Here is a 21,407-nt window from a genome sequence, read left to right on the forward strand (position 1 = left end):
TCATTAATCCTGCTCATACTGGCCATTGAGAGATTCCCTCCTGAAGTGCTTTCACTGTAAGTAACAGGGGACTTTATTTAATGCCAAAATACGTTTATCTGAAGTTATTATGAGGCTCCAGCAGTCTGAGTAAGACAAGTATTTTCCAAAGTTACAGTTTCTATTTCACTGTTTGTATTACTATCCCTTCAGAGCAGCTCAGTAGGGAAACACAAACAGAGAATCCTAAACTACAAAGATGAACTCAAACAGCTGAACCTCATTTTACCATCAGATAGACTTTTAAATATATTTTTGCATAGAATCAGGGCTGAAGATTGAAAGTGCATTAAGAGGGGGTCTTTTAAATTCAGACTTGAAAAATTGTTGATACCTTTTAAATGTTAATTCTCTCATTTTATTTTATTTGTGTCATTTTAAGCTCCTTATCTGTTTCCTGTAGTCTGTCTTTGTGTCTGTGCTGCTGTAAAGTGTGAATTTCCTTCCCTGGAGATCAATAAAGTGCTATCTCTCTTATCTCTTATCAAATTATGGGCTACTTTGCAAGAAAAACAAGTTAACGCCCATAAACGCTCAGATATTATTTTGGTGTCTAATTGCTGAGATATAGTGTTGTCTCGTAATAACAATGTGGTTTCGTGATTTAATCTATAACTGAGGCGACACTAATATGCCAGACCGATAAATCACACACAGCCTCGGTCGCTGTTAATGTGTGTGTTTGTGTGTGTCTTAGAGGAAGGGAGGAGGGCCCCAGACAGACAGCGTGGCTGCATTGTCGCAGCAAGACAACTTGTCCAGTCGACCAGCACCACCTCAGCCGCTCACAACATCCTCAGGTCGAGCCCTTTTCAGTCGGACATGCGGGGTCCGCCTTTTGGTTTTCGCACGACTCACAACCCACAACGCGAGAGGATTTGTTGTCGGTGCGGAGTAACGGCTGCGGTCGCGGATATCTGGCACAGAGGCTGACAGGCGACAGATAACAACCCGCTTTGCCCCGGCGCCGGGAGCCACCAGCCTGCCGCTGGGAACCGGAGGGGTTGGGAGGCTAGCTAACTGGCATTAGCCGGGGAGAGCCTTTCGGACCAGCATCCTCAAACATCTCGCTGCGTTGACGCCAACTCTAAAGGGTAGGTTAGCATGCTAAATTGGTAATATTTCGGCAGACAAATGGCTTGTATTGAATGTTGTTGATAAATTTTCCAACAGGGGGATGACAGGCTCAGCATTAGCCGTTAGCTAGTGAACAAGCTAACGTTAACAATTCCCACAACTGGTGGTACTAGTCGAAAGAGATGTTTGTGTAAAGGCTAGAGCCGACATGGTTTGACTTGGGAACAGATTATCTTGGTTATTTTCTACATATACAACATTATATCGAGATTTCACAGTGTTGTGTAGCTGTCATCTCTGTGCTGTCATCCCTAAACACCCAACGTTAGCTAACCTGCTGCTAGCCAGCCTGAATCACTCGCCACTGCCACAGATGCAGACTGTGTATGTCTGTTTCCTGTGTGTATGAGAGAGAGGGGGAGATGTTGTTTGTGTTTTAATTTTCTCTCCTCCCCAACACATATTTCAGTGACAGCGTGAAGATGGATTGAAAGATGAAGGGTGGAAGTGTCCCATCATCAAAATAAGAGGACTTCTCTCTTAGGTATGTCCTCACAAATTCCTCTCCCCGTCTGAAATCCACACATCTTCCTCTGTTGACTGTCCTGCAAAGATATTTTATAATGTTGTCTTGTTTCTTGTATCTGACCGACTGTGATTAAACAGAGAAAATGAAATTGAAAACTGACCATGAATCACAAGTGTTTTTCTTGAAACCACATTGTTGTGTTATGTGGTGCAACAGACCAACCTTATGTTAACCACAATTACAGTGTGTTGCAGAGACTGAGTGTATATCTGATCTCGTCAACCTGCCATTGCTAGCCCACACAACTAATTGTGCAGTTGTGTTTCAGTATTCACAGCGAGCTTGTGTCTAAGCCAGTGTTTTCCCACTCCCCACATCCTGTGTTGTGAGGAAGCTTCCTCTTTTGTCCTAAAGTGCTTAGCTGCATCCTGATCAGGGTCACAGATCGCAGAACTGCTCAATGGGTGGTTTGTTCTAACTCAGGGTTTTCTGTTTTGGCTTGTTTTTATACATATTCAAGGCTACACGTCTTTGTAAGTAAAGTTTGCTGTTTTCCTCCCTCATAAATTATCAACTCACTGCATTTCTTGTTCTTGGTTATAATTCTGAGCATTAACTAGGTGGACAGTCTTCCACCCCTTGGTGGGTTTTTGTCAGAATTTCAGAAGGGGGGTGTCTGCTAACTCTCCTTGAGCTTCTTTTAGTCCTCCATCCATTCAGCAACTGGGTGCTTATCCTGGTTAGGATTGTTTTGGCAGGAGGGCAAGTAGAGCTGGCCAGGCATTGTCCTTTTGCTCAGCAGCTTCCTTCAACTCCTTGGGGCTCCCTCTGGGGGATCCCCAAATGCTCCTAGCCCGATAACCAGACTGAATTGCCATTTCATGTTGCAACGTTCACCATGTTAATCAGACATGCAGAGCTGTCATCAACTTGCACGCACGTGTCAGTAACTTCTACACTTATTTATATTTTTGTGGCCATTTTTCTGGAGACATTGTTCTAGCTCTTCTTATTGGTGTCTAGACAGCTCAAAGTGGCAGCTGGAGAAATGGCTGTCAGGGACCACAGTGACACTCCTGTTTGAATTGCTGAATAAACCCAAGATGTCGCCAACAAGTCAGAGGGTCTGGAAGCTGGCTAAAGTGCACTAAAGCTAGGAAGGAGATTTAAACCGACCAGCGTGTCAGGGACATGCCCTGTGGTGTCCTCCCAGTTTTTCAAATCCCTAAAACATTTCCAAAGTCTGGTGCAGGAGGGCATCCTGCCAGGCGCCTTTTACCACTCCAACTGATCTTGGGCCTAGTGGGCAATGTAGCTGGGTGCCTCGATTCCTGGTAGATGGAGCTGGAGGATATGAGAGTGATATTTGGATTGTAAAATGAGACAAGATATTATGTGGGATATTGATTACTATACTGACAGATCTTAAGTGTTCTTGTCTAGGCTGCATTATAGTTAAGCAGTACAATTATATGAACAGAAAAGACCTGCTTGGTCATCATATCCTTATGATGACTTTTTCTTTTTATCTTCAGTATAATTTGTCTTATTCTCTTTATGTTGTCAGGAAACACCAAGAAGGCACCTTTCAGTACTATGCTGTTTTTAAAAGGATGTGTTTGTTTGTGTCTGCTAGATTTTTTAGTACTATTTTTGTTTCAGCTGTTTATCTAATATAGTCTAGACAACTAATATAATCCAGACCAAGTCGCTTCCACAACTGCAAGCACAGAAGGGCAACAAAACACTGAATGAATGAAAGATGGTTATTGGCTTGATGAATGATAACAAGTAATTCTTGCTTTCCTTTTCATTTTGGCATCTTTTTCTCAGAACTGCTTGTGGCCATAAGCTGTCTAAAGCTTAAGTCAAGTCATAATGTTGTAATTTCCTTAAAGCCCACACAAACGCATACTTTCCCACCACTGTGTTACAACCTGCAGTTGACTCACTGTTGTTTTTGTGAGTGTTGGACCAGAGCAGTCTGTCTAAAACAGTTGTGTCACCAAAGTCCCCAAAGACTCTTAATTTCCCAGCACTTCATGGCAGGTTGGATGAGCTAATCTTTATTGGTAAAATTACAGCTGCAGCTTGAAAGCACTTACCTTGGCGTATTTTTTTTGAGAAAGTACAGATACAGTATTGTCAAATTAACCTCAGAATAAACGTTTACTGTTTCAAAACACTTGCCATAAGTTAGGCATATCACATTTGACCTGTATTTGTATAAAGACTTTTACAAAAAACATTTTATAATCAATATCTAGCTGTTGCTAAGGATGGGAAAAGTATTAGTATTATCTGACAAATTATTATCTGCTTCAAAAACCATATTAATGCATGTGTGTGAGGATTTTCAGTCATCCAGGTCATAGTTCTATCTATGAAGGGCAGCTGGATTTGGTTTTAGACACTTGAGGACATTTCACCAGAGGCTTCTTCAGTTCTCACTGACTGGTGGAGAGATTCAGATATTTCACATCTGTGGGGTTGCTATCGAAGCTGTTGATGTCACTTTTTGTTATTGGTCCTGTTTGTTGTAACGACAGTTGTTAGAGCCGTTGGAGTCACCTGAGGCCGAGTGTAAAGGACAGTTGTTGGAGGTTTTTGGAATCACATGAGGCCAAGTGTGAATAGTTGTTGAACCTCCTGGGAAAGGATGAAAGGACAGTATTGAGCAGACATCCTCCTCTGCTGAGCCGTAGTTTCTTTACTTAACCCCCAGCCCCCCCCCCCCAAATATTTACATTGTTGTCATCAAAGGAGTGTCCCTTATCCTCCAGGTAAAGGTAAACTGCTAAACTGAGTTTTGACCTGAGGAGTTGACATCAAACTTGTATCTGCAAAGATCAGGAAGGCCTTTAATATAATGCTTCCTGAAGCATATTTCCTTTTTCCATTTCACTTTTCGAAGGACATGGTGAGGTGCAGTGAACCACTGTTTTTGGTCATCTAATTGCACCTGAGTGGGTCATTGTGTGATATCTAACCTGGCTTCTCTTAGCCAGTAATTGGACTGAATCGCCATTTTGTTCCACTGTAATTCACTTTGGCTAGCTGGGGGAAAAAACTCAGAGATGTGGAAGCGATTCAGAGGTCAGTTTGGACCTCTTTACCTTTGACTGACCAGGCCTGAATGCAGGTCTGACTGGATTTGGTCTGAAAACATGATAGGATGGATAGGATCTAAACAGAAAGATGGGTCAAAATCAGATGGATAAATGACTCATATACATCTATCAGTGGGAGCATTTATCCCTGTGTTCGTCAGCCAGTCCTCATGGCTTGTGCCACTGGGTGGTGCTGAGTTATCATTATGGACAGCATATGATATTCCAGATTGAAGTTTGACTTGCTAATAAATGGACTGGAAATTTTTACGAGGTGATGCTCTAAATATAGGACGTAGTACCACAATGCTGTTGCAGACAGAGGGACAGTTCATTAGAGCAAGCAATGAGACTTGATCCCAACCTGAAAGATTTAGGGCATAATGGAAAGTTCATCTACAAAGTTCATTGCTGGAGTTGAAATTTATTTTTCTACAAAATGCCACTGGGAAACTTGTCTTGTTTCTTCCTTCGGTTAATTGGTCGGTGTGGCAGGAGTGGTAAGATGAAGTCGTTACTTTCATTTCAATTTAAACAACGTAGAGGTGTAAACTTATCTCTTAGATGTTTCACATGGCTTTCAAACTTTAACTCTTGGGACAAGCACAGACATGCATTGCAGGTCTTTGTTATCTAGTAATGTTTTCTAATGACATATGAGTTAAATCTGTACAAACAAAAACATATGTGCTGTGGCACCTATTGGTAAGGTACTCTTAAGTGACAAAAATAAGTAAACCGTGTCAGGTTAACACTTTGAACAATGTGTGTCAGTTGGTCAGTTGTGTTTTTGACTAAGTTACAAACTTCTGAAGTATCACCACTGGGACTTAAATGAACAGGGCTTTCAGCCTGTGCTTTTCATATGAGGGTCAGAACTTGCTTTAAAGTGTTGTTTTCTTTCAGGTTGTGCTCTGCAGCTTGACTGTGTGACTGAGCTGGGAGACAGAGAAGAAGATGCCTCCCAGGCCGTCCTCAGGGGAGCTATGGGGCATCCACTTGATGCCTCCCAGGTATGGTACACACTTTGTTCAGTTGTTATTGTTGTTATATTATTTATTATATACTGTATCTTCTGTATTGAATGTTAATAAATTATTAACAGTGTAAAATGTCCAAAATGTAATGGTGGGTGTGTCTGCAGGATCCTGGTGGACTGCCTGCTGCCCAATGGGATGATTCTGACCCTGGAGTGTCTCCGTGAGGCCACGCTCATCACCATCAAACACGAGTTGTTCAAGGAGGCCAGGAAATATCCCCTCCATCACCTCTTACAGGAGGAGACGTCCTACATCTTTGTCAGTGTTACGCAGGTAAGAACTCTTTAAGTATCTGGCAGGAAGAGGTGTCCATCCAAATGAGTAAACAAAATGGAAATCCATTATTGAAAGTCAGATGGAACGACCACAGACAGTGGTTTATATAAGGGGAACAGAAACCGCCATGGCCTCCTTAGCCGCTAATAAAAAGAAATAAGCTCTCTGACACTTCATCAGATACTGTACTTGCAAGGCAGACAATGCCTCTTTCGTGAATATTACAGGGAAACCCTGCCTCTACATTGGTGTGATTGGAAAAGCTCTAAAAAACGGAACAAATCTTAGCTTCAGAGAGTCATTCTCTGTGCTTAAAAAACACCATGATTTCCACTTTTCCAAAACATCCATTCTGCACCTGCAGTAAGACTGTGAGCTCTTACACCCATTCTCCATTTCATGAAAAACAGAAAATGGAATATTGACCACAGCCTCTGTTTTTTTTCCTGCCTGCAGGAAGCAGAGCGGGAGGAGTTCTACGATGAGACTCGGAGGCTGTGTGACCTCCGACTCTTCCAGCCTTTCCTCAAGGTCATTGAACCAGTTGGCAACAGAGAGGAAAAGATCCTCAACAGAGAGATTGGTGAGATATTTGTCTCCTCTGATAAAAAAATGTGAATTAATATGTAGTTTGGAACATTTGAAAGATTCAAAAGATGTTTACCTGTTTTTTAAGAAGCACACTAAGTAGAAATAAAATTACTTTATCTCTAAAATGAATAAATTTAGCCAAAAGAAGAGCAGAAGAAACACTGTGATTTCTGTTCTGTCAGGTTTTGCCATTGGTATGCCTGTGTGTGAGTTTGACCTTGTGAAGGATCCTGAGGTTCAGGACTTCAGGAGAAACATCCTGAATGTTTGTAAAGACTCTGTGGAGCTGAGAGACGCCAGCGGGCCCCATAGTAGAGCGCTGTATGTTTACCCACCCAATGTAGAATCCACACAGGAACTTCCCAAACACATCTATAGCAAACTGGACAAAGGTAGGCAACAGTTTTTGTTTATTTTTAACCAGAATACAACAGAATGTTTGGAAAAATAAGAATGTTTTTGTTTGTTGCTTTTTTGGTTGTCTGATCAAGCCTAGAATTACTATTTTTGAAAGCACTCTCTGGAGGAGAACAAGGAGCATGAAGTGAACATTTAGTCTCCCATCAATATTTAATCACTACTAGCCAGGCTTTACAATGGATAGTAGCTGCAGTAATGACCACGCCAATCAATCAATTGATTGAAGTGCTACCAGTGCGATGCTATTGTAGTAAAATAATACCTAGAAAAGAAGCACAGTACTCAATACAATAGCCTCATTCCTCAGAATAATTAATGGAGGGTTATTTTTTCTTGGTTGCTGCTTGAGTCAAATTTGATTTATTGATCATCTGTTTTTCTGTCTCTCTCTTTTTGTAGGTCAGATTATTGTTGTGATTTGGGTGATTGTTTCTCCAAACAATGACAAACAAAAGTATACACTGAAGATCAACCACGACTGTGTGCCAGAACAGGTGGGTTAGGGCAGTTAATCAGTCAGTTGTGAGAGCTACATGTTGTACGATACGTAGATTTTGTATATTCAAACTAGTAATAAGTACTGTCTTACCATCTTTATTCATTCATGTCCTAAAGGTGATTGCAGAGGCCATTCGGAAGAAGACACGCAGCATGCTGCTGTCCCCAGAGCAGCTTAAGATGTGTGTTCAGGAATACCAGGGTAAATACATCCTCAAAGTTTGTGGCTGTGATGAGTACCTGCTGGAAAAATACCCCATCAGTCAGTATAAGGTAAGAGACACAGGCAAATTTATGCTCGAGTATACAAAACATTTGTGAAACTTAAGACCATAAAGCTGGAGTGCAGGACTTTTACATTTAAATGAAATGAGTTCAAACAGTGCTGATTTGTGTTTGTACCTGATTTAATTATACCATTTTGTATTATCAAATATTCCATATTAAAATGTATAAATTATTGCTCCAGTTGGTAATAAATGTGTCCCATATGACTTCAGTAGTTTATCAGAAAGAAAAGAAGACTAGTCTGTGTTTTTGATGCTGTCTGAAGAACTGTATGCACAGGAAGCACAATCACTGGCTCACAATAAGTAGAGAATGGTGAAAGTGCATACCAGGTATTCTGTAGAATACCACCCCAGATATGTCACTGTCCCTCATTAAAACACTGAGACCATTTCTACCATGAACAACGTTGTGAGCTCATGCCCTGAACCTAGAGAAATTCCCTCTGAGCCAGATCAAAGTAGAAGATGCACAGTGTCACTGTTTCCTCTACAGTCAGCTGCTGGAAAATGACCAATTGACATCATTGGCTACACTTACGCATGGTGTAACTCTATCAGCTCTGTGTAGACTTTTGTTCTAACGGTCCTCCTCTGTGTCATTCCCTCTCTGTCTGTCTCTCCCTCCAGTATATCCGTAGTTGCATCATGCTGGGCAGGATGCCTAACCTGATGCTAATGGCTAAGGACAGCCTGTACACCCAGTTGCCTACAGATAACTTTGTCATGCCGTCATACTCTCGACGCATCTCCACGGCAACATCCTATATGAATGGCGAAGCAGCTGCCAAGTCGCTATGGACCATCAACGGAACCCTGCGAATGCGAATCCTCTGTGCCACCTATGTTAATGTCAATATACGGGACATAGACAAGGTGGGGACGTCCAGTGATTACAGGGAATGTGCCAGTGTCTGTGTTAATCAGTCAAATTAAATGACTTCATAGAGAATCTGAATAAGATCGATGAATAAAGGAATCTTTCAGAATCAGTATATTAAATCAAGATTTTATTTTGGGCAGTATAAAATGACTGTTTTTCCAGTTGTGCACAGTGTCCCACCTTCCTACTCCCTCACATCCTGTGGAAACAAACAGTCATTGTCCAAGTCTCATGTGAACCTTTACCAAGGGGAAAGAACCTCTGGTAGCCTCACAAAACTGCCCAGCCACATTCCACTTAAGCGTAAAGACCATTTAGCTTGACAGCTGTCACAGTTCATCAGTCCTCCAGTCACATCCTTTCATTTCATTGTTGTGGTCTATTTTGCTTCTCCTCTTTGCTCGTAGATCTACGTGAGGACAGGCATTTATCATGGAGGTGAACAGATGTGTGACAATGTCAACACACAGAGAGTGCCCTGCTCAAACCCCAGGTAAATCACCACCCTTCAGGAAAAAATGTTTTAAATCACTACAATGGCCCTGAAATGCAGGAACTCTTTCCTTAACATAGTTACAAAGTGCTTAAACATAGAACATGAGAGATAGTAATAAAAATGTACAATGGAAAGTGAAACCTGAAAAACTGAGATAAGATAAAATGCAATGGTACCCAATAATGGAAATGAATACCACTTAATTGCACTTTTGTTGAAATGCCCTTTTAGATAATCTACACAGCTAATTTACTTTAAGCAGTCTAAAGCAGGAGGGTAAGTTAACAGTTTAGTGCTGGCTAGTAACACTAAGCTGCTGTATTACATTACTGTTAAACCCAAGATCTTCATCCTCACTCAACAGAAACACTGTCTAGACGTATGCCTGGTAGAATAGTCTTCAGATTAAAACAGCTGTGGTGTGTGGTGAGCATTCAGTTTTCTGTCAGGAAACATAGGAAGCAGTTTGGTGGTCCTCTGAGAATCACAAGAAATAACTCTTGTTATGTCCTTCATTCTTACTCTGCAGGTGGAATGAGTGGCTCACCTACGACATGTACATCCCAGACATCCCCCGCGCTGCCAGGCTCTGCCTCTCCATCTGCTCTGTCAAGGGCAGGAAGGGAGCCAAAGAGGTAGGATAGAAAGCAGTGCAGGGACAGACTCCATAGTGCTACTTAAGTTCATAGTTGACAGGAAGTGGACATGCAAAAACAGGGAAAGCCTTACAGGGCTGGTTATGGAATAATTATTTAAAAAGTAAAATACTTTGTGCTGCAGTTTTACTGTAGGGATCTTATTGAAATGTAACAGTAAAACAGTTTGAATGAAGTCGTATTTTATTATGACTTAAAATGCTGAAAAAAAATCTGTAGTACGGCACAACAAACCACATATGAACTCATATTAGCCAAAGGGGGCTAATACTTGCTCATACAAATACAATAGTTATATATGCCATAACATATATGCAGACAGCTACAGTTGTCACAGCCTAAAGATAGCTGATGGCAGATGACTTCCTTGTGTCAGAACAATGGCATGTTAACCCATCCTGGAGGGACCTATATGTATAGGTACCTTGTGTGTGAGTGTGTTTGCAGGTCTGTTAGCGTGTGCTGGTTTTGGCACATGACCCTCTGTTTATCAGTCTGTCTGCGTATATGTGTCCGTGGTGAATGGGAGCTGTGGTATCGTCTTTGGCTCTGTTTAATTACTTATCAGTCATGGGCACTGTGATGGCAGAGAACATCAGCAGAAATACAATCAGCAGAAGGGACTTTTCCATTCATGTTAGAATATGTTTTGCTTTATTAAGGGCATGCTATGAAAGGAGCTAATTGTTCTCTCTAAAGCTCCTATCAAAAAGAGAAAAACTGAGTACTTTGATAATGCAAAATCAATTAGGGCACTGAATATAAAACTTAAAAAGAATAATACTTTTTTGAATGATTCAGAAATCATTTGTTTTGTGCATTAGCATTAGCCTAAATTAACATATTCCAGATACTTACATCAGTCTTACAATGAAAAGAATGACTGAACAGTTTACTCTTTGTTTAGAAACCATGTAGTGTAAAACTGTGGGAGTGTGTCAGTGTTTTTGTGTATTTGGTCTGATACTTGCAACAGACACCTACACCGATCGATTTTTCTTCCATCTCTCTCTCACTCTGTGGTGGAAAAGCTGGAAGAGAGAGCAGTGTGTGTGTGTGTTTGAGAGAGAGAGAGAGTGTGGAGTGTATCAATGAATGCAAGACATGGATATTGTAACAGACACCTGGGGTGAGTCCTTTTCTCCTGCTGCGCCATGCTAGGTTGAGGTCAGGTTAGCGGATGCTCTTTCATGCCCCACCTGAATTAAAGATAAACACTTCTCAACGGCAGCCTTTTGTTCCAGCACTTACTATAAATAGGTGCATTTTGACTGGCTGTCTGCGTGTAACTCTGTCTGTCTCTGTATGCTGCACTTTGTCACCTTGTTCCATCGCTGCCTGTTAGTGAAAACTCACTCTGAAGATCAAGATGTTATCTTAAACATTTCTCCAGCCTTTGTAAAGACTTGTGTGGTGGCCTTGGTAGGAAGTAGTACAGTTGAAGTAAATTGTTTGAAAACCTTGATATCTAAAGATGAAGGTGTGGTGCATGTAGAAACAATGGCCAGTATATTCAGAGATGATATTGACATTTATCAGCACATATTATTTTATTCTGCTGTACTTTGTTTCATAATGTAAACTGCACATCCACAGAACCTTTCAGGGTCACTGACTCTGGGCATGTCATTGTAGTAGAAGTGAGCATCAACTTTTTAAAAAGCTTTCAATCCCCATTGTAATGAATTAGAACTTGTTAAATGCTGTTGAAACTATAACAAACCAATGCAACCTCTTGCAATCTTTTAATATCTTTTAAAACCTGAGTGTACAGACCAACTCACTGAGGGCAAATAAACAGCATCCCTACAGTGTTCCTCTATTTATCTAAATGAAAGAAAAACTTAACCCGTGGTGGAACTGGGAAACAACCAGCATCCCTTTTTAATTAATTTGAGCACAATGGCTGTTGTGTTAGTGTATTGTATCATGGTTTAAATGATAGGGACTATTTTTCTGAATTACTTCTTTTAATGTATCATTGGCATAAAGAAACATTAATGAGATTTCAGACTTTAACTCTGTGAGTCCCATAATACACTGGCATTAAACGCCTCTTTGATTCAAAATTATTCACCATCTGTTTTGAATCCCATGAGATTCTCACATTGAAACTAATTACATGAGTAATCTGAGGGTCTCTCTCTCTCCCTCTCTCTCCCTGTAGGAGCACTGTCCATTAGCTTGGGGTAATGTCAACTTGTTTGACTATACTCACACTCTAGTGGCCAACAAGATGGCTCTGAACCTCTGGCCTGTCCCTCATGGCCTTGAAGACCTCCTCAACCCCATAGGAGTCACTGGATCCAACCCCAATAAGGTATTATAATTCAGCATCAGTAACAGGTTTCCTTGTTCCGTAGAGTGTAATAATATTCTTTTCATCTACAGGAAACGCCATGTTTGGAGCTGGAGTTTGACCACTTCAGTAGTCCAGTCAAATACCCAGATATGAACGCAGTCGAGGATCACGCAAACTGGACCATTTCCAGGGAGTTGGGATTTAACTACAACCTCTCTGGACAGGTAATAACTTGGTTGGTTGGTTGTAAAGAACCAACCAGCAGCAGCAACACAGAGGGTTAATCCTTTTAAAAATGTAGTGATTAAACCAAATTAATGAAACACTATTGTTCTGGTGACAGACGTGTGAGCATGAAGTCATGTTATGAAGGCAAACACATTAGTTGCAGCATTAAATACCTCTTCAATCTCATATCCCCATTGAACACCTGACTCATTCAGCAAGCAACCGATCTCCGATACACACTTGTTTTGATATAGTGTCCACAGAGTGACTTTGCGTGAAGACAAAGTAAGTTATTAATGAAGGTGTTTGAATTTCACCTTTCATTAGACCCTTTTGTGCTGTGAGATGTTTTGACATTGATTCATGAGTTGTTTTCTTGTTGAAGGCATTACACGTAATGGGACAATCTTCCAAAGTAGTTGTGATAGTATGTAAGTAATAGGAACATATATGCGTGTTGTGTAATACACCACATGTATTCATAGTTGCAGTAGGTGTAACTGGATATATTGTGTATATGTGTGAGTGTTTAAAATCTGTTCCCTCTGAAAAACAGTTTTGCCTTTAGTGAAAGAGCACAGCTATAAAAACTCATTGCTGACATACACAATACTTTGTTAACTGAGGTGGTCCCAACTCTTTTCTTGTGACACTGTAAGTTACTGTGTACAGTTATTCATGACAGTATTGATGTTCCTGAACCATGACTTCTGATGTGATAATGTGACATGTGGTTGGAGGTGACTCCGCCATGCGAGAGGATGTGAATGGTGTGAGACGATGTGTTAAGTTATTCATGATGTGTGTGTTAAATGTGAGGAGTGCCCAGCTCGATACGTGTTGTGATAATGATATCATCCAGCTTGATCCTGACCAGATATTTGTTTAATTAAAATGTAAAATAACATATTTTTACAGTCATGAATCAGACTTGGTTTTGTGCAGGGAGATGATTGAGCAGGGAATAGAAGAAGTGTACAACAGATGTTGTGTTTTCAGCTTCAAACTGAGGATTTGAGGCTTGTGCTCTGACTCTGTCATCGCTTTGTCACAGTTTTAATGTCAACTGGAAACAATTCAAGAGCAGGTCATCTTTTATTCTAAAGCCACATTTATAATATAGTTTAGAGTTGTTTTGTTGACAGTTTTATTGCCTCCGTGCAGAAGTGACATAAGATTGTGGTGTTCAAAGGTCAGGGTCACTGTGGCCTTGCATCTGTCCCATTCTCGTGAATGTACCTGTGAGGGAATTTCTTCAAAGTTGATCCTTGTCAATGAAGTCGATATCTCGACGTAGGTCTTGTCATTAAACCAAATTTTTGGTTGTTTCATCTGATGATGTTGTGATCATAAAGTCATGCTTTTATTGCTTGGCAGTGACTGCTGGTCAACATAGTATTTATTGTCCTCTCACAGTTGTCTGACAACAGGAACAGAAATGGGAACAATGATTTGTGAATTTGGTTGCATTAAGACTCTTCCTCTACCTCTTAGTACCTACAAATACAAGAAACTAGTTCTGCTGCCTAGAAGATAAAGTTGGACACAAATTAAATGCATCATTAAAAATGTATTTTAGGTCAGTTGGCTGTAAATACAGGCTTTTAAAAATATTCATGCTTCAGAGACACAAGCTGCTCCTGCAACAGACCTGGGTGATTATTTGAACATTGAATGACTACATCCTCAAAGGTGTCCTGGGGTGTTTTCTCAGTTCAGTATAGCTTGTGCACAGATTTAGAACTGTGGTTAAACCTTTGACCTGAACTATGATGGACATGGTTGAACAGATAAAATCATAATACATCAGTTTTGATCTAAATGATGGGATTTACAGCAAAGTGGCATATTGTTACAGGTCCATCAGATAATCGTGTGACGCAGGAGAGGTTAACCGCACAGTGTTGATTATTCATGATGATAGCGTAATGTGGTGCATTGTAATTCTTTTATCTGTAACTTGAGTTGTTTGAGAGGCGTCCCTAGCAGTAATGGGTCTGAATGAGTTTCAATTGTTAATGTTCTACGCTATAGTTGTTGCTCATAAAGACAGCGAAACGAGCACTAAATGACCATGTCCAGCTAGGCAAAGACTGTGGTATGAAAACACTGTAATACAGTAATTTTAGACTTTTGTCACAGCAATTAAAGAACAGTGCAAATGAGCTGCCTCTTTTCCACTGTGCAGTTTTAGATTTATTAAAATTCCTACGTCTGACACTCTACTTTGCTGTCATTTTGCACATCCATATATAAGGTATTTTAAAGAAAACATTTGTTATGTTTCAGTTAATATTGTGTTGTATTCAAGATTAAACATGTAGTCAAAAAGTATAACAAATAAAGTGCAAAATGGTAGAAAGTCTGCTGGTGACTTATGATCAGAGAGATTTATAACAACATTTTTATTGTGTTTTACTCCAGTGTAGATGTTTGTAGATGTCAGGGCTTGGCATAGAAATGTAATTGCTAATTTAGTAATGTGGTATTTTCTTTTTGTTGTGTTTCAGAGCAATCGTGTGGCCAGAGATCATGCCCTGACAGAGAGCGACACTGAGCAGCTGAGACAGCTGAGTAACAGAGACCCTCTGTCTGAAATCACTGAGCAGGAGAAAGACTTCCTCTGGAGACACAGGTAACTTCCCAGCTTAGTTTCACAGTGGTTATGTTGTTGTAAAGTACATTCTAAAGACTGCCCTCGATCAGACAGACATAGTCTTACAGCTCTTTATATATCCATGACACTGTCAGAGCAAGGAGAGAGACCTTTTTTCAGCTTCTACACCTAAACATACTTTCTGTTTTACAAAGCCAAAATACACATCTGGGATTAATCAACCAAATTTAACATGCTGAGTACTCACACAATTTTGTTTTAATCTTGTATGCAGGATATACATGTAAAAACAACTGATTAATACATTAGAGTGCAACACATGGTAGTTATCCCCTTTGTCTCTCTTCCCAGGCACTACTGTATGAACATCCCAGAGATCCTTCCCAAGATCCTTCTCGCTGTCAAATGGAACTCCAGAGATGAAGTCGCACAGGTAATGCCACACCATTTTCCATGTGCTTTTTATATAGACACAGTTACATTCAGGATTGGTGTACTGCAAATGAGAAGGAGCAGAAACAAGAATTAACACAGCTCAGACACCAAAAACTGCACAGAACCTAATATTGTTTGTCTTGTTTCTTTGTACATTTTTCATTTGTTGATAAAAATATATCCAAATATATACTTAATTGTAATTTTGTTATTTATATGTATGAGTATTAATTCATATTTCTTGGTTTGTATGTTTCCCAGATGTACTGTCTCTTAAAGGAGTGGCCATCTATCCGTCCTGAGCAGGCCATGGAGCTGTTGGACTGTAACTATCCAGACCCCATGGTCAGACACTTTGCTGTACGCTGCCTTGACAAATACCTGACTGATGACAAACTGTCCCAGTACCTGATCCAGCTCGTGCAGGTAGGTCTAACATAGAGTTAGGGCTATTGATTTCAAGGAATTAATTGAAAGGAAGACATTAGGGGTTTTCTTAGAACACAGTTTACTCTTTCATGTAAGTATGCAGTGATCAAATATGAGTGCACCGGCAACTGCCATTTTTAAAAGCCTCTGTAAAACGTTAGCTGTGTAAACAACAACTCGTAAAAAATTCAGCAAAACACAGGCAAATGGACTGATGGTAAAGTCCAAGCTTTGTTCAGAGTATATGCAACAATGCATTTTTGATGTTGCTATACCAACCAGCAGTGTTCCTGTTGGTGGTGTGAACTTGAACAGAAAAAAGCCCTTGAACGTACGCAGCTCTCAGGGGAAGTCCCTAGTGACCCGCTCCTTTTAGGGAGTCCCCAGAACTGTTTGGTCCAAAAACACCTATTAAGAAAGTAAAAGTATTATGACTGAAGTAGGCTGTGGAGTACCTTTCTCCAGTTTGAGTGTCCTTGGCAGCTGGTCTTATATCTGTTAGAAAGCAGCCTTTGTTTAGCCTCTTCCTGTGTGTTGAAGACTTCCCACTCTGTAAAGCCTTTTGTTGTATTTGATGTTTGGTGTACAGAGGCTCCATGGTGCAGAGACTGTGAAAAGATGAATCTGAACCTTGTCTTTGCATCTCTTCTCACTCTTTTCTTCCCATCCTCTCTCTCTGCCTCTTCTAGGTATTAAAGTATGAGCAGTATCTTGACAATCCCCTGGCCCGCTTCCTCCTCAAAAAGGCCCTGACCAATCAAAGGATAGGACATTTCTTCTTCTGGCATCTCAAGTGAGTCACCACTCAGTTTGCGTTTACTTCATGGTGGAAACTCATCTAGCTTCTCTACCGCTCACTCTTCTCACTTCTCTTCTCAGGTCAGAAATGCACAATAAAACAGTGAGCCAGAGGTTTGGGCTGCTGTTAGAGGCTTACTGCAGGGCTTGTGGCATGTACCTCAAACACCTGAGCAGGCAGGTCGAGGCCATGGAGAAGCTCATAAACCTCACTGACATTCTTAAACAAGAGAAGAAGGATGAGACGCAGAAGGTAATGAAGGCGGCAACATGCACACAAAAACACACAGAACATATGATTTCCAAAGTTTAAAGTCTCTATCTCAAAACCATGGCACCATATATAATATGATGTTGATCACACAAACCAGTGCCTTACATTCAAGGAGGTGGCATCATTTATAGACTCAGCAATATAAGGTTTTACTCACTCACAGTCTGCACAGTGGCCGATGCTGCAGCGCTTCACAGATATCACATGGACTTTATGCTCTGTTTGGTTTCAAAATCCAGCAGACAGCTGCATGTTTGTTTACATGTTTGCCATCACTTAAAGTATCAAGTACTGAAGTGCAAGTGGCAACCATGACACAGCACAAAAATGTGTGCCCACATAACAAAACAGGATGTTAGTTATCTATATTTTTGTCACAACTCATAATATGTAAAATACAGTTTCACTACTGTGTTGTAGGTCAGTCTCAGCTTTTATCAGCCCAGCCAGGTTTCAGTGGTTTCTTCACTTAAGTCACAGTTGAGACAGTAAATATCTCCATGACACAAGGCAAACACATTAAGATTTAATTATTTATAATTATACCGTTATTATATTAAAACAGCCTGACAATAACAAAACTGATTTAATGTGGGATCTGTGTTGTGCAGTTCATTCTTAAAATAACAACCGTCCAGTTATGCCATTACTCTTTCAACTACTTGTGGCTCAATTTGTCGTCAGAGTAAAAACCACACAATTGCAGATATTTTTAAAGGATTTCTTCAGGGGTTTTTTGTGTATGTGGGTGTGTGCATACACATTTATATGCAAATGCACATGTGTGTGTGTCTCTTGTGGAGGTCCAGATGCGGTTTCTTGTGGACCAAATGAAGAGACCAGACTACATGGATGCTCTTCAGAACTTCACCTCTCCTCTCAACCCTGCACACCAACTGGGAAACCTGAGGTTAGGCACAATAGTGAATGAGCTAGTGTGTGTGTACACGTGTGCGTTTATATAGGGTTTGTGAAAAAGAGATTGACATTGTTTGATAAGTTGAATTAATTTGTGCACAGGTTAGACGAATGCAGGATCATGTCATCAGCAAAGAGGCCGTTGTGGCTAAACTGGGAGAATCCGGACATCATGTCTGAACTCCTCTTTCAGAACAACGAGATAATCTTCAAAAATGGAGATGGTAACACAGACACACAAACACACCCACAGACGAATTCACACATAACCTGTTAAAACCTCCTTTTTAACCTCTGTTCACCACAAACCCAAAATAGTATCTGCCTAAAAGCGATGTCAAAGTAAAGTTTTCCTTTAATGATAAACCTAAATACTGAGGGATATGGGAAGCTTCTATCTCAAGCATGTGGTCTGACCACCTGCTATGGGAAAACTATTGCAACGATTTGGAACAACGAAATACACCTGGGGCAAGGAAAGTTTATTTATATAGCACATATTCACAAGAAAATATCAAGCAAGTAGAATTAATACAGTAATAAAAATCCTAACATTAGGTTAAAAAAAAGAAAGAAAAAAGCTAAATCAATAAAAATAAAGAGCATTTAAAAGGCAGGGTAAAAATATAAATTATGAACTGCAGCCCTAAGATTTCATTAAAAGCCATGGCAAACAGATGTGTCTTTAAATTTAGATTTAATAGTAGTCAGCATTTTCTCTGCTCTCAGAACCTCAGGTAATTTGTTCCAGATGTGAGCAGCATAACAGCTAAAATCAGCCTCACTATGTTTAGTACCAACTTCAGGAAACATAAGCAGACTAGAACCTGATGACCTGAGAGGTCTGGAGGGTTTATACTATAAGAAGACACGGGTATACTTTCAATAAATATATTACAGTTATATATATTGGACGTTTTATCCGTGTTTGCACAACAAGAACTGTTCACTCTTGCTTATCTGAGCTATAAAAGTGTATTAAATTTTCCACATTTTCCTATTTTCTTGCTAATAGTTGTCTACTATAATCGTACTAACTCATCCTTATGTTGTGTGTGTGTCTAATCCGTGATTATCCCAGGATGTTATTAACTGAAACGGTGGTCACTCTCTGTGTGTCTGTGTTGTAGACTTGCGCCAGGATATGCTGACGTTGCAGATTATTAAAATCATGGAGAATATTTGGCAGAATCAGGGACTGGACCTACGGTACTTTTATCTCACTCTTTCTGTACCTCTCTGCTTCAGTCTCTTTATTCTATTCTCTTATTCTCTCACTCTTTCTCACCTCAGTGGACGGGGCTTAGAAATCTGTTTTGTGTTTGTGTGTGTCTCCAGGATGCTTCCCTATGGCTGTCTGTCATTAGGAGATTGCGTGGGTCTCATTGAGGTGGTTCGCAGCTCCCACACCATCATGCAGATTCAGTGTAAAGGAGGCTTGAAGGGAGCCCTGCAGTTCAACTCAAACACTCTGCATCAGTGGCTCAAGGACAAGAACAAGGGCGAGATGTGAGTTCTTCTCTCCTGACATGATTTCTGCAGCATTTCTGCATCATTAGACGGTAACGCAGCCCATTAGAGGAAAGTGTCTGCAGGACCTACATGAAATATCTAAAAACAGAATTCTTGGATCAATTACAGTTAGAGCGAATTTACAGTTTATTTCTCATGTGTTTTTGTAATCATTTACTCATCATTTATTTACTTGTGTCTGTATTTTTATTTATTTGATTTTTTTTTGCAGGTATGACATGGCTGTGGATCTGTTTACGAGGTCCTGTGCTGGCTACTGTGTAGCTACATTTATCCTTGGCATAGGAGACAGGCACAACAGCAACATTATGGTCAAAGATGATGGACAGGTAACTTGTGTATACACACACATACAGCACACAATGCTGTACATGCATTACTCCTTTTAATTGATGACAGCCAATAACTGTGCTACTTCTGATAAAAGTGTCGCCTGTTCACTTCTATAATCTCTTTTCACTTTTCAGTTATTTCAAAAATATTAATAATTTCCTTGCTTTTCTTGTCTTTTTCTCCTTTTCAGTTTCAGTCAGGTGATATTGTCTTTGGATTAAAGATACAGTTCCCAGTAAAAATGCTTAACTGCTTTTAGGAAATATGTCAGTAGTGTGGTATTTCACTTTGTCTCCTGTGGTTTGTAGTACAGAAGAGATGCAGCACAGCCAGAAACAGTTTGACTGTAAATATAATTTGAAGAACATTTTTAAAGGACAATTCTAAAACAATCTATTATTCTGAAAAATCTTAAAATGCAGATAGCATAACTGAAGAGGCTTCTTTGTCCAGGCTGCTTTATGTGGCTTATTTTCCTTTTCCTTTTTTATTTTATGGGCTAATACTAGGAGACTGAATGGCTACACTCATCTCTGTAAATTGATTTGCTGTTGTTGTTTGATTGGTGTCAGTGCCTTGTGTTTTCCTGTAGGTATACAGTTCATAGATTTGCTTTTAGAAGAGGTTTCCTTGTAATGAAGAGGGACTGAACGTGGACTTCCTGCTTTCTTCTTTGTTCTGCTCTCCTTCAGTTGTTTCATATAGATTTTGGCCATTTCCTGGATCATAAGAAGAAGAAATTTGGCTACAAGAGAGAGCGTGTGCCCTTTGTACTTACACAAGACTTCCTCATCGTCATCAGCAAGGGTTCCCAGGAGTGCACAAAGACCAAAGAGTTTGAGAGGTACTGCAGCGTCTTACATCCTCTTTTTTCTCACGTCATTGTTTCTTTCCTCTTCTTCTTTTTGATCTAGTATCAGTCTGTTGGCTTGTTGGTTGGTATAAAAAATATCTGACGATGGAACAGAGGTTTGAATTCATTTATCAGCGTCGTGCACGTATCTTGCTTCACCTCCCTCAGTTGGGCAAGTTTCCACTCAGCTTGCCCCAGTGATGCTGAGCCACGTAAAGCTCTTTCACAACTGTGTTTGCATCAGTGGTTACATCAGAAACACAGCAACTGGCCAGTGTCCCTCCTGTCTTCCAGGCAGGTCTGAGGCCTTTTTTGCCATTTGAATCATGAGATAGTTTAATTAAATTTAATTTCAACATGTTTAACTAATCAAACACCGATACTTGCAACCCATACATGAGAGTATGAGCGCCCTGTAGAAAAAAGAAGTGCTCACCTGGCTTTGGGTGGGTGTCATTGAGAAATAATGAGCTTTTTTGACGTTGCTGTGAATTCCCCTCACTGCAGCCTCTCTCTGTCTTTCTCACGTCACCTCCAGGTTCCAGGAGATGTGTTATAAAGCCTACCTGGCCATCCGGCAGCATGCTAACCTCTTCATCAACCTGTTCTCCATGATGCTGGGCTCTGGCATGCCTGAGCTGCAGTCATTTGATGACATTGCCTACATCAGGAAGACTCTGGCCCTGGAGAAAAGTGAGCAGGTATGTAAGGCTTTTCTCTGTCTCTTAGATCCATTTTGTTCTCACTTTTTTAAATTGCCTGAAGCCTCATATTGACTTTCTTGA

The 21,407-nt window shown here is 40.4% G+C and overlaps 1 protein-coding gene and 1 long non-coding RNA gene across 3 annotated transcripts in view; one reads left to right on the top strand and one right to left on the bottom strand.

Annotated features, from left to right (window-relative positions):
• The window catches only part of LOC108880106 (phosphatidylinositol 4,5-bisphosphate 3-kinase catalytic subunit alpha isoform), a 27,595-nt gene continuing 6,188 nt past the window's right edge, over positions 1–21,407 (top strand). Inside the window, exons 1-26 of one of the 2 annotated variants that reach the window (XM_018671532.2) lie at positions 1–56; positions 737–1,133; positions 1,586–1,660; positions 5,662–5,768; positions 5,900–6,068; positions 6,528–6,654; positions 6,845–7,054; positions 7,482–7,576; positions 7,698–7,853; positions 8,498–8,743; positions 9,158–9,243; positions 9,776–9,881; positions 12,070–12,222; positions 12,294–12,428; positions 14,943–15,067; positions 15,401–15,482; positions 15,746–15,910; positions 16,603–16,706; positions 16,793–16,964; positions 17,789–17,895; positions 18,006–18,127; positions 19,034–19,112; positions 19,242–19,412; positions 19,648–19,765; positions 20,462–20,613; positions 21,161–21,323. In XM_018671532.2, coding sequence (XP_018527048.1) covers positions 5,713–5,768; positions 5,900–6,068; positions 6,528–6,654; positions 6,845–7,054; positions 7,482–7,576; positions 7,698–7,853; positions 8,498–8,743; positions 9,158–9,243; positions 9,776–9,881; positions 12,070–12,222; positions 12,294–12,428; positions 14,943–15,067; positions 15,401–15,482; positions 15,746–15,910; positions 16,603–16,706; positions 16,793–16,964; positions 17,789–17,895; positions 18,006–18,127; positions 19,034–19,112; positions 19,242–19,412; positions 19,648–19,765; positions 20,462–20,613; positions 21,161–21,323 — 3,099 coding nt within the window. In that variant the 5' untranslated portion in view covers positions 1–56; positions 737–1,133; positions 1,586–1,660; positions 5,662–5,712. Of the gene's footprint in view, positions 57–736; positions 1,134–1,585; positions 1,661–5,661; positions 5,769–5,899; positions 6,069–6,527; positions 6,655–6,844; positions 7,055–7,481; positions 7,577–7,697; positions 7,854–8,497; positions 8,744–9,157; positions 9,244–9,775; positions 9,882–12,069; positions 12,223–12,293; positions 12,429–14,942; positions 15,068–15,400; positions 15,483–15,745; positions 15,911–16,602; positions 16,707–16,792; positions 16,965–17,788; positions 17,896–18,005; positions 18,128–19,033; positions 19,113–19,241; positions 19,413–19,647; positions 19,766–20,461; positions 20,614–21,160; positions 21,324–21,407 lie in introns of those variants that run through there. The other variant, XM_018671534.2, reaches the window with a different exon arrangement.
• Positions 15,408–20,677, bottom strand: LOC127143494 (uncharacterized). Its single transcript, XR_007814968.1, has 3 exons — positions 20,548–20,677; positions 16,193–16,321; positions 15,408–15,545 (listed from the first exon to the last, which is right to left on the bottom strand). It is a non-coding gene; the product is annotated as an uncharacterized LOC127143494 (long non-coding RNA).

Source organism: Lates calcarifer, linkage group LG17 (assembly GCF_001640805.2).
Source record: "Lates calcarifer isolate ASB-BC8 linkage group LG17, TLL_Latcal_v3, whole genome shotgun sequence".
NCBI classification, from domain to species: Eukaryota; Metazoa; Chordata; class Actinopteri; family Centropomidae; genus Lates; species Lates calcarifer.